Source organism: Polyodon spathula, chromosome 3 (genome assembly GCF_017654505.1).
Source record: "Polyodon spathula isolate WHYD16114869_AA chromosome 3, ASM1765450v1, whole genome shotgun sequence".
Classification (NCBI taxonomy): Eukaryota; Metazoa; Chordata; class Actinopteri; order Acipenseriformes; family Polyodontidae; genus Polyodon; species Polyodon spathula.
In genome coordinates this window covers 66657780-66675711 of record NC_054536.1, presented here as the reverse complement: position 1 = coordinate 66675711, position 17932 = coordinate 66657780, and the positions used below count along the sequence as shown (strand labels likewise).

The 17932-nt window shown below is 37.2% G+C and overlaps 1 protein-coding gene across 2 annotated transcripts in view; it reads right to left on the bottom strand.

The window, feature by feature from the left end:
- Positions 1-17932, bottom strand: part of LOC121313332 (RNA polymerase II subunit A C-terminal domain phosphatase-like) — a 143427-nt gene that overhangs the window by 47477 nt on the left and 78018 nt on the right. For both annotated transcript variants that reach the window (XM_041245741.1, XM_041245742.1), the window contains exon 12: positions 12769-12953. In XM_041245741.1, coding sequence (XP_041101675.1) covers positions 12769-12953 — 185 coding nt within the window. The remainder of the gene's footprint in view (positions 1-12768; positions 12954-17932) is intronic.

Genomic DNA, 17932 nt, shown 5'->3' with positions numbered 1-17932 from the left:
AAATTAAATGTTGTTCTTATCATATAACCCTGGTTGCCTGAAATAGAAATGTAACCATTATGGGTATTTACCTCTTCAAACACCTGAAACCTAAATAAGATACAGTGGCTTGCGAAAGTATTGACCTCCCTCGGCATTTTTCCTATTTTGTTGCCTTACAACCTGGAATTAAAATTGATTTTTTGGGGGTTTGCATCATTTGATTTACACAACATGCCTACCACTTTGAAGATGCTAAATATTTTTTATTGTGAAACAAACAAGAAATAAGACAAAAAAACAGAAAACTTGAGCGTGCATAAGTATTCACCCCCCCCCCAAAGTCAATACTTTGTAGAGCCACCTTTTGCAGCAATTACAGCTGCAAGTCTCTTGGGGTATGTATCTATAAGCTTGGCACATCTAACCACTTGGATTTTTGCCCATTCTTCAGGGCAAAACTGCTCCAGCTCCTTCAAGTTGGATGGGTTCTGTTGGTGTACGGCAATCTTTAAGTCATACCACAGATTCGCAATTGGATTGAGGTCTGGGCTTTGACTAGGCCATTCCAAGACATTTAAATGTTTCCCCTTAAACCACTCGAGTGTTGCTTTAGCAGTATGCTTAGGGTCATTGTCCTGCTGGAAGGTGAACCTCTGTCCCAGTCTCAAATCTCTGGAAGACTGAAACAGGTTTCCCTCAAGAATTTCCCTGTATTCAGCGCCATCCATCATTCATTCATTTCTGACCAGTTTCCCAGTCCCTGCCGATGAAAAACATCCCCACAGCATGATGCTGCCTCCACCATGCTTCACTGTGGGGATGGTGTTCTCGGGGTGATGAGAGGTGTTGGGTTTGTGCCAGACATAGCGTTTTCTTTGATCGCCAAAAAGCTCAATTTTAGTCTCATCTGACCAGAGCACCTTCTTCCATATGTTTGGGGAGTCTCCCACATGCCTTTTGGCGAACACCAAACGTGTTTGCTTATTTTTTTCTTTAAGCAATGGCTTTTTTCTGGCCACTCTTCCGTAAAGCCCAGCTCTGTGGAGTGTACGGCTTAAAGTGGTCCTATGGACAGATACTCCAGTCTCTTCTGTGGAGCTTTGCAGCTCCTTCAGGGTTATCTTTGGTCTCTTTGTTGCCTCTCTGATTAATGCCCTCCTTGCCTGGTCCGTGAGTTTTGGTGGGTGGCCCTCTTTTGCCAGGTTTGTTGTGGTGCCATATTCCTTCCATTTTTTAATAATGGCTTTAATGGTGCTCCGTGGGATTTTCAAAGTATTGGATATTTTTTTATAACCCAACCCTGATCTGTACTTCTCCACAACTTTGTCCCTGACCTGTTTGGAGAGCTCCTTGGTCTTCATGGTGCTGCTTGCTTGGTGGTGCTCCTTGCTTAGTGGTGTTGCAGACTCTGGGGCCTTTCAGAACAGGTGTATATATACTGAGATCATGTGACAGATCATGTGACACTTAGATTGCACACAGGTGGACTTTATTTAACTAATTATGTGACTTCTGAAGGTAATTGGTTGCACCAGATCTTATTTAGAGGCTTAATAGCAAAGGGGGTGAATACATATGCACGCACCACTTTTCCGTTATTTATTTTTTAGAATTTTTTGAAACAAGTTATTTTTTTCATTTCACTTCACCAATTTGGACTATTTTGTGTATGTCCATTACATGAAATCCAAATAAAAATCCATTTTAATTCCAGGTTGTAAGGCAACAAAATAGGAAAAATGCCAAGGGGGGTCAACACTTTCACAAGCCACTGTATATCAAAGCTGATCGACGAGCCTGCAATGTAGTCATGGTCCGCCCCCAAGGACATAAAGACACTGATGCTACTGACCTTGACGTCATTTTTCCTTCAAACCTGCTGCAATCATGGCCTCAGCGACCTTGAAGGTTAATGGTTATATTTCTATTTCAGGGAACCAGGGTTATGATAATAGCCTAACGTTCCCTTTCAAGTACGAAATGTAACCATTAATGCATGGTTAAGTGTACCAAAGCCGTGGCAAGGACAATATTGCAGAACGAATGGAATGCTGCAAGGCTAAGCCAAGAGGCTGCCCTGTGCTTTACCATATGGAACCCCAGTAACAAGTAGCTGGGGCTAAAAAATTGACTGAGAAACTCCCCTCTATACCTGTGTTGTAAGGGTCGACTGAGAAGCTGCCCTTAACACTCGAGTTCCAAAGCCGGGGTTTTGAGGATTCACAAAATTTAGAACCCAGTGAAGGTATGGGGAGTAGCCCACACCGCCACATTGCATAGATGCACCCAGGAATAAAGTGTACGAAGTTGCAAGGCCCCTGGTGCAGTTAGCTTTTCTCCAGGGGAATAGTTGGCCAGCTCATAGGCAGTCCTAACCATGTCTGCTATCCACTTGGAAAGCCACTGCTTAGGGCTTGACCACGGCACTTTGCCCCATAGCAAACAAAAAATTGTTCAGACTTCCTCCAACTTTTTGTCCTGTCAACAACATAATCATCGAGAAGGTCTATCATGAGAATAGCCATTTTTTTTTTTTTTTTTTAAATTTAGGAGTGACCAATTGTTCTTTTTTATTTATTGCCCCCCAATTTGGTATGTCCAATTGTGTTTGTTTTTTTTTCCTCCTCACCACAGCGAGTCCCCACACAGCACAGACCTTATGAGGGTGTGAGCATCCTCTGATCTCAAAGCCTAAAGCCAAAATCGATTTTACACGAGCAATCCAGAGCAGAGGTGGGTAGGTTACCGATCCCAGAGAACAGAGATCAGCCCTGCTTTTTATCCACTCTGAATGTGCTCTGTGTCTGGCCAGTAGGGTTCACTGTTACTCGAAGAGAAGCAATCCCTGCTGGTTTCCCATCCCCACCCAGGGAGCGTCAGAGCCAATATGACACCCCCCCCCTTGGGGTCCCCAGCAAAGCTCGGCCTCTTTGCACAGCCTGGACACGAACTGGTGCCGTCCAAGCTGTGTGACACATCCTGCACTCCCAGCGGCAGAGCTTGAACACATCCAGCCACTTGGGGATGCAAATAGCCCATTTTTGAAGCAAAACTGCTACCTCATGAGACACCAGAGCGGTGCCTTGTGGGTCTGTGACTGATGCCTTAGAGTATTTATTTATTTTTCTTTAATCTATAATAATTCTGCTACTCTCAGATCAGCTCTACATGTGGTCTCTGTTAAATGCCATCAGAGAATAAAACACAACAATAATATAAAGACTAAACAGCAGCTTGAAATGTTTGCTTTTCATAAAGGTGTGTTTAATAATTGAGTGTTGGTGTTACAGATGAGAGCTACGGGCACCAAAGATTTAAAAGTATTTTTGTTTTGTCTAAAACTGAAACTGACTGTTGAACACTAGTTTAAGATACCCCTGAATGGCTTTTCAATAAAGACTGGAGTGTACTGCAAGGCAAAACCCAAATAATGCTTTGAAACAGATGAAAACTGCATAACATTGAAACGGTTACTACAATTCTAATTTAAAACATGTTTAAAATAGCAACGAAGGACATGTTTCAAGTGGTAATAAAATGCTGATTACAGATTATTACCTTGGTAGCTCTCAGTACAGTACATTACCTTTCCACTTCAAATCAGGTTCTATTTATTAACTATATATAGTTACCGATTAAAATATGTTATTAAACCTAAATAGACCAGGGTCTAAATTCAGTTGAATTAAGGTTTATGACTTAAAGAAACTGTCACTGGCTTATCCGACTAGCTGAAAAAAAACCAAAAAAAAACCAACAACTTTAACCTCGCTGAAGATTTTCAACTGACTTTTTCAACAGTCAGTTGAACATGTGAATGTATTATTTACTCTTAATTATTTTTATTGTGTCTGCATACTTATTAGCAAGGTGCGGATCACTGATCTAAGGTTTTGGCTAGCCCGGTCTCATGCTGCGACATCTGTTACATTGCACCCAAAATAACATTATTATATGTGTTTTTATTGGTATACTATACAATAACCTCAACTGGATAGGAAAAAAACAAAACAGAACAAAAAAACGCATCAGGTCTTTTCTTCCAAAGTGGAAAGGTTTAAGAAACGAAATGTTCAAATAAAGAAACACTGCAAAATAAACGTGAAAAGTACTGATTCCGAGCTTAAGTGAGTACTTTTTTTTTTTTTTTTTTTTTTTTTAAATATAACCCAGTATGCATTTCTATGCAGTTTTGCTTCTGCATGCTCATGCTTTAAATAGAATACATACATTATTTTTTTAGCTTGGGATTCATTCTTATGAGGGCTGTCAATTAATCACACTTCTGTGATTAACGCATTCATTTCTTTGGAGATTAATTATTTTTAACACATGTCTATCTGCCTTGACCCTTTTAGCATACCGCAATTCATTCCCTGCGACACCCATTTAATATACAGAACTCGAGCGCATGCAACGCAATGAGTGCAGTCTGCGTTTGCATAGAAAGTTATAGTCCATGAGCTACAACTCAGTTGGCTGCATCATTGTTCCTTATTATGCCTACATTATATTTCTGCCTTATATTCCATTTGGATATAAAACAAATTTTGGACCTACCCTGTCATTGCAGACAATCAAACCAACCTTCTCGCATTAACTCGTCATGATGTTTAAATATAAATATACTGCAGAAAGTTGTATTTAAACATTTGGATTATTTCTTGACGTTTAATTTTTTTAAAACTTATTTTTGTATTAATACACCAGGCTTTAATCAGCATCTAGTTTGTTTGTGTGCTGCGTAGACTGCTTCCTGACTTCCCCTGGTAACAGAGGGTCAGGGAAATGTGTGCAGAAAAACAAAAAAAAACCTTCCACTTTGCATTAAGTGTCTGTCACAGCTGATGTGAGGCAATGATATGCGATTTAACAGAAGAATCATAGCGAATGTAGCACTGTCTGTTTAAGACAGAATATTCTTCTCATTAGTGGAATTCGACTCCTATTGCAGGTACATACCGTCATATATATATATATATATATATATATATATATATATATATATATATATATATATATTGTGTGTATATATATATATATATATATATATATATATATATATATATATATATATATATATATATATAGATATAGACACACACACCAGTGAATAAAAACGTTTTTGGTATATTAATGCTGGCAGTCTATACTTTACCTGGGACCTGAACACTTAATTCATTTCAACCTGACAAATACTGTATCACCAAAAGAAATGACAGTCATGTATAATAACGTACACATGTGTGTGTTTATATATAGTTTTTAATGTGGTTTAAATTACATTAAAACACTGACTGCTCATACCTACAAATTGATTACAGAATGACTTGTCAAAGAAAGTGTTCTATAATATGCCAGCAAGTCATATAATATGCAGTAATTGTATCAATTAAATATGCGATTAAAGCTAACATTAACTAAGATTATAATTTTTAATCAGAAGATTAAATCACAATTAATTTTTTAAATCTTGACAGCCCAAATTCTTTTAAGTCAAAAATGTCAGAAAACAAAGACAGAAACCATTTTAAAAGCAGGCTTGCTAGTAAAAGGCCAGAAAGTTGAAGTACTGGAGAAATCTTGCTGGGTTTACTTGACAACCTGTTTCCATGGCACTCCACTTCCACCTTAGCAACAGTTTTCTATCAATTTAGATCTATACCAGCACCGCTCACATCCTATTACAGAGCAAAAAAAACAAAAAAAGCCAACCTTCCATTAGTATTGCTAGCAGTTTATAGACAACAATTTCCTGCCTGCTTTTGTTAAACATTAGGAAAAGGCATTAATGAACACACACTGAGAGAAACTGCAGCACAAAGGTTACTCAGGATCTAAAAGCTTTTTCTTACTTTAAAGTTACATCTTTATCTATCATAAATTATACTGGAAACTAACCCCTGCTGTTGAAAGTTTGGCAATTTTACTTCAATATGTAACTAATGAAATGGCCATGTGGAATTAAAATGCAGCAATGGTGTGCTGTTAGAACAATACATTTTTTGCAAATGTAAGTAACACTCTTTATTAGTGGGTGTTTGCAGATGACCTTCTTTTTGGAAAATAAAGAAACACAACCAGTGATGCAAATACTAGATTGTATCCAGCTTCTCTTTTTTTTCTCTCTTTTGTTTTTAAATAACAAGCTTAAAATCAGAAACTTACTGTTGAAACATTTGGTTTATAACAAGAGCTCCACAACATGACTGACACAGCAATTTTGTATTGTCTGTCTCAGACAGTAGCTGCCTAGTAAACAGTATGTTACATGAATGTCAACATGATCTTTGTCCTTCCATAAAATACATATTCCAAATGACAGAAGTAATTTCAAACAAATGCGTTTTTAAAAGCTTGCAGTGTTACTCTGTTGAATTAGTCTCTCCAGCTGTTTTCATTGAGTGCACACTTCCCTAGGCGAGTTTCTCGACCCACTGGCTGTAAGAATGTGTGAAAGGGTCGCAAAAATACTTTGAAAATAGGTAATTGTTTTAGCATTTTGCACAATTTTTTTAAATAGATGCTGCTGGTGCTACACCACATATTAACAGTGTGCATAGTTATTTGAACAGCAGCTTGTACCACTGATTAGCCAATCAAATGCAACATTCTATCATTGTATTAGAAACTTGCAGCAGAGATTACAGTACATTTTAGTCAGCAAAGCATGTCTTTTAGTCTGTGAAAACTGAGACATTTTTAAACTGTCCTGTTGCACACGGCAGTGATAGTAGGAATTCTTCACAGTTTAAGAAAAGTAAAATCGTAGATAACGACCCTGCTTACTTAAAGTTTGGGTTTTAATTTATTGAGGACTGAAAGGGTGAACACAGGCCGCAGTGCGTCATCTGCACTGAATTCTTAGCAAAAAAAAAAACCTCCAATCTTGATTTTTTTTCAATGAAAAGGCAAAGATTTGGAAACGTCACAAAAAAAACAAAAAACAGGTATGTACTGTCCAGGAGCAAGCACTTTGTGCCTGTTACCTTGTTGCATTGCGAAATGTAAAAAACTCACACAATTGCTGAGTTCATTTTACCTTCTGCTATTGACATGTGCACTGAATTGTTTAAAAAAAGTTGAACACTGTCCCTCTTTCTAACAAAACAATACAGAGAAGAATCTGTGATATTTCAGAAGACATCAAACTGCAAATAACTGATGGCCTTTCAGTAAGTGATTGTTTTGCTTTACAATTAGAAAAATCAACAGACGTATCAAACTGTACTATCTTGCTGGTTTATATGAGGCATATATGGGGAATGTATGATTTTCAAGAAAAGTACCTGTTTAGTGCTTCTACTACTGCTGCTGATATATGTGGTGCGCTGGATATTTACTTGGAGTCATGGGATTGAGCTGGACAAAGTGTGTCGGTGTTACAACTGATGGAGCTGCATCATGTGGGAATTGTTCTGTATCGAGAGTTAAATGTGGGAATTGCTGTGTCAAGAACTATAGTAACTATGTTATTCACTGCATACAAAATAGATGAAACTATTAACACCAAAATTGCACCTTTCACTTGTATTTGGATAAAAAAAAAAGTCAAAACGAAAACAAAATACATTTTGGAAATGGATTGCAAGTCAAATACTGTAAAACTACTCGCAGAAAATCCTCTCTCATTAAGCAGCAAACACTCAGCATCCCAACAGCAACTGTCAGAGTTCTTTTCTTTTGTTGTAAATGTGAATTTTAGTGCACATAAAGGTTAGGCAACAGTGTTGGTTACAGTTTGGCTTCATGACAGCTTTTCCTCACAGCTTTAATAGCAAACTAATCCTCACCTGATTATCTTTCTGTTCCTACGCCAGTAAAAACATTTTGGAATTAACATTTGTACAAATTCTAATGGTGTGGTTTTGAATGCATCTGTAAATTATGCTGATGAAATCTGACAAACAAGAGCAGCTATTTGCAGTGAAAAGACAAATATGCTAAGATAGTTAATCTATGTTAAAAGGTTACTTCAAAGTGGGTTTAATCAAGCACTCTGCAACCACTTTAGTCAGTCTCTGTAACAAGGATGAGAAATCACGATGATTAAAGATGGTGAAAAAAACTCAATATCAGCATTATAACTGAAGAGAGTTATAAACAGGGGAGGGAGGCGCCGCGAGACAAAATACACTGACTAAAATACAAAATAAAATAACTCCCTCACTATAATGCACATATAGTGAAGCAAAAATGTAACATTCCGTGAATTAACCATGCATAAAGCACCATGTAATCAACACTATATTTAAAAGAAAAAATAAATAAAAAAAGGTAACATTCCCACTAGTGGATCATTTTAATTAGCAGTTTTTAACTACATTTACATTAATCCTGCACAGTCACCTCACTGCATCTTCAATGACAAATTCCACTCTTAGCAACTGTTGTGACATCATTGTTATAACTGTCTCCATGGAGAATAGGATGACAGAACAAACTGAACAGCCTCTAGCTAGTAATGGAACATTGTGATTCTCAAATCCTATTTGGATAGTTTGAAAGAGCTTCCTTGAGGAAGACTGGACTTTCCAAGCAACTTGTTTGTATCCTTTTTATGAATCACAGCGAAGGTCTTGTGATGTACCTGTGGCATGAGTAACAAGTATCCACTGAACCTGTTCTTTGCTGCAGGATTGGCTGTTGGAGCCTGTGCTACTGTATTATACTCTTTATATTACCAGAAGAAGAGAGAATTACCTTTGTCAAGGCAAAAAGATAACATCCAGCCAAAGACCTTTGAGCAAACACAGCCTCCAGCAAGCAACCATGCAAGTCTTTCTCCAAAACCAGAGATTGGACTTTTAAACATTACTCAGCCCTTTCAGTCCATGAACTCTGAAAGGACCGGTACTTGCTCTCCACTCGAGGACAATGAGGATTATATTGTAGAAAGCCTAACTGAGACAGCTGAACTGGTGGAGGATGAAGCTGTTTATCATTACTTTTAAGTATGACAGAAGATAAATGTATTTATAAACATATACATTTATACAAACATTTAACCACAAACCTTGACAAACAATTATTTTTAATTAAATACAATTCAAATTCAGAACAAGACTGAGCTATTTTGATTTATGCTGACACGGGGCATCACAGCTTAAGTTTCACTCATGGGATAAAAAATGTAATAAAAATAAAATGAATGTTGGATAATGTAGGTGTGGAAAGTTTGTCGACATTAATATATATATATATATATATATTATATATATTATATATATTATATATCTATATATATATCATGGTCAGTTTTCAAACTCATGTGGACGAACACTTGGTCCAAAAAGAACTAATAATTATGCTTTTAACTGTATAAACTTGTCTATAAACACTTAATATTTCATTATATGACGTGTACTTATATAAGCTGATAATCATAAGTGAACTGCATTCAAATTTTTAATTTTTAAATGAAAATGTAAATCTAGTCAATTTCAATGCAATGGTCACCCAAAGCAAGGGGATTTCAGTCTGAAGCCCAAGTCTGAAATGTGTATAACACGGTGTTAGAACACTGGACTAAGTATAAAAGTGTCTTTGTTAGATGTTCTCTGAGTTAACTAGCATGTTACCTAATTAACCCTTTGTCACCAATTATTGTTAACAGATGTGGGTACATGATTACTATAAATATAGATAGCATAGGCACAAGTTTGTCATTCCTGAATGTATGAGCACAAAATGGCAAAATACGCTCAGTTAAGCAAAGAAAAAAGACAGTTGTAATTACTTTAAGAAATGAAGGTCAATCTTTAAGACAAATCGCAAGAACTTTGCAAGTGTCTGTAACTGCTGTGGCTAAGAACAACAAATCATCTGAAGAAACTGGCACTCATGAGGATCGAACAAGGTCAGGCAGGCCACGGGTGACTTCAGAATCAGAGAACAAGTTCATTCGAGTCACAAGTCTGCGAAACTGGCGATTACCTGCCCCTGAAATACAAGCTCAGCTAAATGCTACTAGAAGTACAGATGTTTCAATATCAACTGTTCAGAGGAGATTGCGTGAAGCTGGCCTAACTGGAGGAATTGCTGCAAAGAAACCATTGTTAAGAGTGCAGAATAAGAGGAAGAGACTTGCCTGGGCCAAAAAAAATAGAAACTGGACGTTTGAGGAGTAGAAGTCGGTCTTATGGACCGATGAGTCAAAATTTGAAATATTTGGGTCCAACCGAAGATGCAGAGAAGGTGAGTGCATGAGTTCTGCATGTGTGGTTCCCACTGTCAAGCATGGAGGAGGCTGTGTCATGGTCTGGGGTTGCTTTGCTGGTGACAGAGCTGGTGATCTTTACCAAGTCCATGGCAAGCTCAACCAGCATGGCTATCATAGCATACTTCAGAGGCATGCCATTCCATCAGGATTACGGCTAGTTGGGCAGTCCTTCATTCTTCAGCAAGATAATGACCCGAAACACACCTCAAAGTTGTGAAGGAACTATCTGGCGAAGAAGGAAAGTGAAGGACAACTCAATCTAATGACCTGGCCTGCCCAGTCTCCAGACCTCAATCCCATGGAACTTGTATGGGACAGAAGAGTCAAAGCAAAGCTACCCACAAGTGCCCTACTAGGGTGGCTACTTTGAGGAATCTAAGATTTAGAGACAATTTTCAATTTTCTTGAACATTGCTTTGATACTCCTTATGTATTGTTTTGTATACTGTAAAATGTCTTTTCATTTTCAAGTATTTACAGAAAAGTATACGACGTAAAACATTGTCAATTATGAAAAAAACATAAAAAAAATAATAGTTTCCAGCAAGTGTACTCAAACTTTTGACTGATACTGTGTGTGTCTGTGTGTGTATATATATTTCACAGATTTAGTTTTTAAATTACATTATTTCCGATAATGCAATTAATACTAAAAAACACTTGGTTTCAGTGATGCTTAATCAATGCTTGGGTGCAATGTATTTCCATGTTCTGTGATTCAAAAGCCAACCACTGTAAGGACATGAACCTCAGTTTGTTTGAGTCACATTATGATCACTTAAAACTCACTTATAATGAAATATTTCTTTACTTATGCTGCATCCTGTGTTGTTCAATTTTTTTTTAAACACAACCCTAATTGTTTTGATCTTTTTAGGCGTTCGCCCAGAGAGAGAACATTTCTCTTTAAAACACAGGAGAGTATCGAGATTACACTCCCACAGACAACAATGGTTGTTTTAGATGTCCATAATAAGACAGACACTCATTTCAATCAACCAGAGAACTGTTGAAGGATGGAGTATGATCTAGATACCCTAAAGTGTTTATAAGAAAACATATTTTATCCTGGCGAACTAAAAGTTGAGAAATGTATTCCCAAGGTGATTTATGACCGCAGATGTGCAAATTAATATTTCACAGAGAGCTACATCTCTTTTCAATAGAGACTTGACCAACAACATACCACTGACCCATGAACACCTACTATTTTGAAATAACTCGGCTAGAACCTTAAATTTAAACAATAAGAAGAGTAACAGAAGTACTGTACAGACAAACTTATTTCTAAACTTCATAAAAAAAGACAATGCCTGTCACTTTTTAAAAAAACAAACAAAAAAGAAAGATTAGCCTGTCTTTAAATACTGTTTGAATACTTTAGCTGTACTGAAAACAATAAACAGTATGGGAGTTAAATTGCCTTTCCTATTCTCACTGATATATGAAATGGTAGCCGTGTCAGTCCAGAGATGATAGACAGAAGGAGATGCAATACCTTTTATTGGACGAACTAAACAATAATTAAGACCTTAAAAGGTCTCTTCAGGTGAAAGTAGGAAATAGAGACTGATGTTTACATTCAAAAGTGGCCTCAGAAGTTCTTTCCTATACTGAAATAGTGGCATGCAATAGGATTGATGTAACCTTTCCTTGACCTGTATACAAGTCCTTAGTGTTCTAAGAGTTAAACCAGGGGCTGCCAAAAAAAAATATTATTATTATTAAAAATTATTATTTTTTTCCCTTTTTTTTGTATACACTTTTGCATGCTATTCCAGGAACAAGTCTTTCCACCTCATTAACACTTCTGGTTTGGTGCTCAACAGGCCTACTGAAGTGTAAAAGTACTGTAATTGTGCCAGCAGTTCACAGAGCACCTGCGACTATTATAGGAAATATGTGCATAAAAACAAAGAAACAAAAAAAAACAAAAAAACAAATACCTTCTAATTTTGGATATATTTCATACTATGGTTTGCTTTTGGGAGACTGCATTTATACTACAATATTTTTTACCACTCATGAAAGTAAACTTTGATGCAAATTTTGACCAGGACGACAATATTTTAATAGCGAAATTTCAAAGAGACTTTTCAAAACACTGGGTATGAAGAATGTGTTTCTCTATACCCAGCTCACCTGTCAAAATGGACGTGGTCCATACTGCATACTCCGAACTGCCTTTTAAAAAGTATGGTACCTTTAAATAAATCTGAGTAGCTACAATATTATTATTGTTATCTTATTTGTAGAAAATGTAAAGATTTGTTGCATAAACAAGATATTTAAATGAAAAAGCATGATATTCATTTCATTAATGAAATTCTGGGATTCCAAAAGTCTGTGGTTTCAAATGACTCAAAAGTAAATATGTTTTGTGTAGGTGATTTAGAAAAAAATTGGTGACGTGCATATCCTATGGAGCACAGCATATGTTTTGCAGTAGGGCAAAAAAACCAAAAAAAAACAAACAAGTTTAGTGTTGGTGATGGAGGGCTTTCAGGACGATTTACCTAGCAGATAATGAACTATGCATGACCTGGGAAGAAGCAGCGACTTACCTGGGGGTACTGCCAGTCAAGTTCCCCTCCTCGCTCGATGACATTTTAGGCTTCTCTACTGTCGTTCCGAGGGTTTCAGGATTTTGTTCCTTTGGCGGATTCTTTCCTGCTTCCTCCTCTTCCATCTTTTCTTCCTTCCCACCTTCACTTTCATTATCACTCTCTTCCCCTAACATGTCATCAACCTAGCAAAGGTTAAAACACATTTATGGTGCAGTCAGCAAACATGTCAAGTCATTACAAAAGAACATGCAAAAATAATTGACATAATCATTGACAGGCTGTATGCATCACATTTACTTTCCCTCCTGAGCTAATTCAACCTTTAAAACACATTGTTTTATACAAGGTGGAACCAGCTACCGGAGAACTTCAGGGCTGCTCTGACTCTGACTGCCTGTTTAGACTGCACTTGTAGATCTCTTTATCTACCTTTCCTACTATGCACTGGACTTGCCTCACCTCAGCACCATGTTACTGGATACTCAAAAGCAACCAATCCTGTACCTGCATGTAACAGGGTGATGGTCCGAGCTTACCCTCACCCACACTCACATTATTCTCTCAGGAACACAGAGGTCTTTAGAATGCACTAAACAGCCACTTGGTAGTGTTCACAGGCATAAATATCTATTGTGGCATGGGACACTGCACACAAATTACAACTGACTAACAGGTTGTACATGCAATGACTGAAATTTTCAAGACAAGCTCACAAACACGGTTAAATAAGCCCAGCCCCGCCAACTCCTAACAGGATCAATTATTCAATAAATAGTTACACCTTGAATGATTTTATACAAAAATAAACTTATTTAACATTCATGCCATTTACAATAAGCATTCATATACATTTATGTTGAACATGTTTCTTCTCCTTCACACGTTTTTGTTTAACCTGCATGAATACCACCTTTGTCAAATACACTTGCTCAACAACAACAACATAATAAACCACAGCTCTACCGCAGTAGAATAACAATCAACTTGCGGTCAACTAACACAGGGTAGAGCCTTCATCGATGGGTAATATCGCTTAAATAATGCTTGCACTCACTTAAATCCGTTGCACTCAGTTTATTTTATTCACCCATTTAAAAAACAAAATATCAATTTCATAAAGCTAGTGACTCATGCATTGCATTCTGCTTATGGACATTGTATAAGGAGGTCAAAGTGGTGTATTTTTGGTCAGTACAAGTTATGAAGTGTTTGATGTGCTTTCATTCTAGTTCAATGGGAACTCCTGACGGTCGCATGAAAAAGCAGAACACAAAATTCCCTAGTGGTCTTTGGGTAGTCTCATCGGCCCTGTTCAATTTTGCGCTATGCGCCCCTTCTTAGCTACGCAACTGCATTATTCGCCATTAAACTGCACCAAACTTTGTATAGAGATTGATAGGCTGTTTCCTTTGAAGAGTGGCTCTGATTGGTGTTGCAGCATTCACTCTCTCTGACTCACGTTCCCACATCTCCTGCATGGAATTATTTTTTCCAGCCCAACAAAAATGTTCTATTTGCATTTTCCATTTGAAAGGACAACAAAAACATCAATGCATGCAAGTTATTAAGTTTGTGATATTCTAAACTTTAGAAATGTTTATTTAATCTCTATATTTTACCATATACAGTATATTAATTCTTTAATCTGTGAAAACGGTAACTATTTGTTTTATACCGTGCTTCTTTTTTATTCATTATGTTAGTGCGATGGTGACAAAGTTTATTACAGTTAGAATGTATTGTATGTAGGAAGAGACACTGAATGATTAATATTTGTCTTTGTACTTCTAAATCTGCATTGTAGACTGACATATAATGTAATAATCAAATGTACAAAGTAGGAAATTATGTTTTTTTTTTTAATTTATATGCATACTTTTATTCCTTTAATAACTGTAAATGTGCTTGTTGAATGATTAGGGACAAGGGGGTGATGCTTTTATATACATATATATTTTACATAACAATTAGGGCTGTTACTATTTAACATATTAAATTAGACCGATTAATCAACTAAAGAGATGATCGCAGTCCATTTTTTTTTTTTTTTTTTTTAACTATTTAAAATTGTGCCAAATTTAATTTTTTTTATATAAAATAAAATCAACCAATATAAGACCCGCATTCTCTCTGCAGCAGTCCAATACTAGGTGAGCGGAGGCGGGATATAAACAGTTGAAGGTATTCTCGGCTGAACGTCTTGAGTAAATTTAACCAATGGGAAGAGTCAAAGATCTGCCCCTTGTTATGCAGATGTCCAGTCATGAGTGAGCAAAGGCAGGACATAAACAGTTGATGGTATTCTCTGTCTCGGCAGTATTTTGAAAGATGAAGTCAGCCTGCTGAGAATTCATGGGACTTATATTTTGGAGATTTTTCGAGTCAAAGTTTGTATTCCTGTCAGTGTAATTGTGTCTCATTGTGGTCCCTATTGGTGCAAGGAAGTACGGTTCCTCTCGATACTAGTTGAGGAGAGTAACGCTTTGTGGTCTCCACGTTACAAAAAGGAATGTAATTGTTCTGAGAATTAGGTATGCTGAAGGATATAGCCTATGTATTTGGTAAAAGTAAAACATGAATAAATATTAAATAAATTAATACATAAAATCAACAGACATTTATTTATTTCTTTTTCACTATCATATAAACACTGCCATTTAATACTGTATGAAACTAAACGAAAATAAATACTCATCAGTTCTTGTTCAATTGTTGAAGACTGTTAAACATAAAGGTTGTCATGCTTTCATATATCTTCACTTTCAAATAAAAAAATATATTGTAACGACCCAGACAACTGCTTTGTTGCAAGACTTGTTGTCTGTTCAGTTTATCTCGCCTGTCTTTTATGTTACATGTATTGTAAGGGGAACGGGTCATGCTGTTACTTCGCATGGGAAGGGGGAGTGAGTGATTGAGTGGAGAGAATGTGTGTTGCTGTTTTCGGGGGTTGCAGAGCATGGATGTGACTGGATGATGTTGAGCCAGGACACAAGAGGGAAGCAACGGGAGGTTACATAAGGGAGTGCATGACCTGGGGACTGGAGACAGACCAATGCTGAACTTGAATGAGAAACTGTGGATGTGACTGAGCAAGCGTGTGAACTGTGAACAGAAAGAATATGCAGTGAAAGTGCCAAGACTAAAACACAGGGTTATTATTTTGGTGCCGTGAATTCCAGCCTCTGACAGGAATTCTCTTTAGTTTCAAATAAAACAAACATTTTGAGAATTCAACACTGTCTCCCCGAGTACTACTTCCTAAACATGAAAACATTATACCATATACTATAACAACAGATCAAGCTTATGGTAGTTTGCAAAATCAGATGAAAGCTTTAAATACAAATCAGGATAATACATAATCATTACTTACAAAATCTTGATCGTCCCGTTACTTGTTAAAATCTGTAACTTTACTGCTTTACTACTTGCATGTTGCGAAATGGAAGGACAACACATGTGGCATGAAAGCAAGGGTGTCTGCACTGCAAGCTGCATTGGACCCATGTCTTGGATTCGAGTCTCACACAGTGTTTATATTGCAAACTTTTATGAAAATGAAATGTATTTTATTTATGTGTAACTGTCACAAAGACAGCTGCAGTGGGTGACATCAGACCAGAACCAGGAAATAAACAACAGAGAGAGGTTTGGTGCAGCTGAGCGATTGTTCCTGCTCAGTATTTAATAACAAAACACACAGAAAATAAAAGGCTGAAAGACAAACAAGACACAGGACACGGCACTCGCAGCCAAAACAAAAAAGACAAATAAAACGGACTATATAGACAAAACAGGGTAAGCTCGTATTTTAACTATTAACTATTCTTATTACCTCCATCTCTAATCCCATCTCGGTACAACTGCACGTGAATTAATAAAAGTGCAATTCCCTGTGCTCACATATTATTACATTTTACCTGCACATGAAGTGCTGTGCAATCCTCTTGCCTAAATACAAATATACATTTTAAACACTTGTGTTACACAGACCCATTTATATCCTGTGTACCAATGACTATACACCAACATTAACACACTACATGTAACATACAACACAAACAAATTGCCTCAACGGCCACCTCCCCCCTTAAAAACCCAGCAGTCCAGGTCAAAGTCCTGGGCCGGGAAGGGAGGCTTCACTAACAGCTAACAGCATGGTGGTCCGTGTGTGTGTGTGTGTGGGTGTGTGGGTGTGTGTGTGTGTGTGTGCGCGCGCGCGCGCACGTTAAGTTATGTGTGCAAAAGTATGTATGTTCAATGAAAGTGTCATTCATGTCAACTAATTTTTTTCATGTTATAAACACACACACATTATATATATATATATATATATATATATATATATATATATATATATATATATATATATATACCACACACACACACACACACACACACAGTACTGTGCAAAAGTTTTAGGCAGGTGTGAAAAAATGCTGTAAAGTAAGAATGCTTTCAAAAATAGACATGTTAATAGATTATATTTATCAATTAACTAAATGCAAAGTGAGTGAACAGAAGAAAAATCTAAATCAAATCCATATTTGGTGTGACCACCCTTTGCCTTCAAAACAGCATCAATTCTTCTAGGTACACTTGCACAAAGTCAGGGATTTTGTAGGCATCAGGTGTATGATTAAACAATTATACCAAACAGGTGCTAATGATCATCAATTCAATATGTAGGTTGAAACACAATCATTAACTGAAACAGAAACAGCTGTGTAGGAGGAATAAAACTGGGTGAGGAACAGCCAAACTCAGCTAACAAGGTGAGGTTGCTGAAGACAGTTTACTGTCAAAAGTCATACACCATGGCAAGACTGAGCACAGCAACAAGACACAAGGTAGTTATACTGCATCAGCAAGGTCTCTCCCAGGCAGAAATTTCAAGGCAGACAGGGGTTTCCAGATGTGCTGTCCAAGCTCTTTTGAAGAAGCACAAAGAAACGGGCAACGTTGAGGACCGTAGACGCAGTGGTCGGCCAAGGAAACTTACTGCAGCAGATGAAAGACACATCATGCCTACTTTCCTTTGCAATCGGAAGATGTCCAGCAGTGCCATCAGTTCAGAATTGGCAGAAAACAGTGGGACCCTGGTACACCCATCTACTGTCCAGAGAAGACTGGTCAGAAGTGGCCTTCATGGAGACTT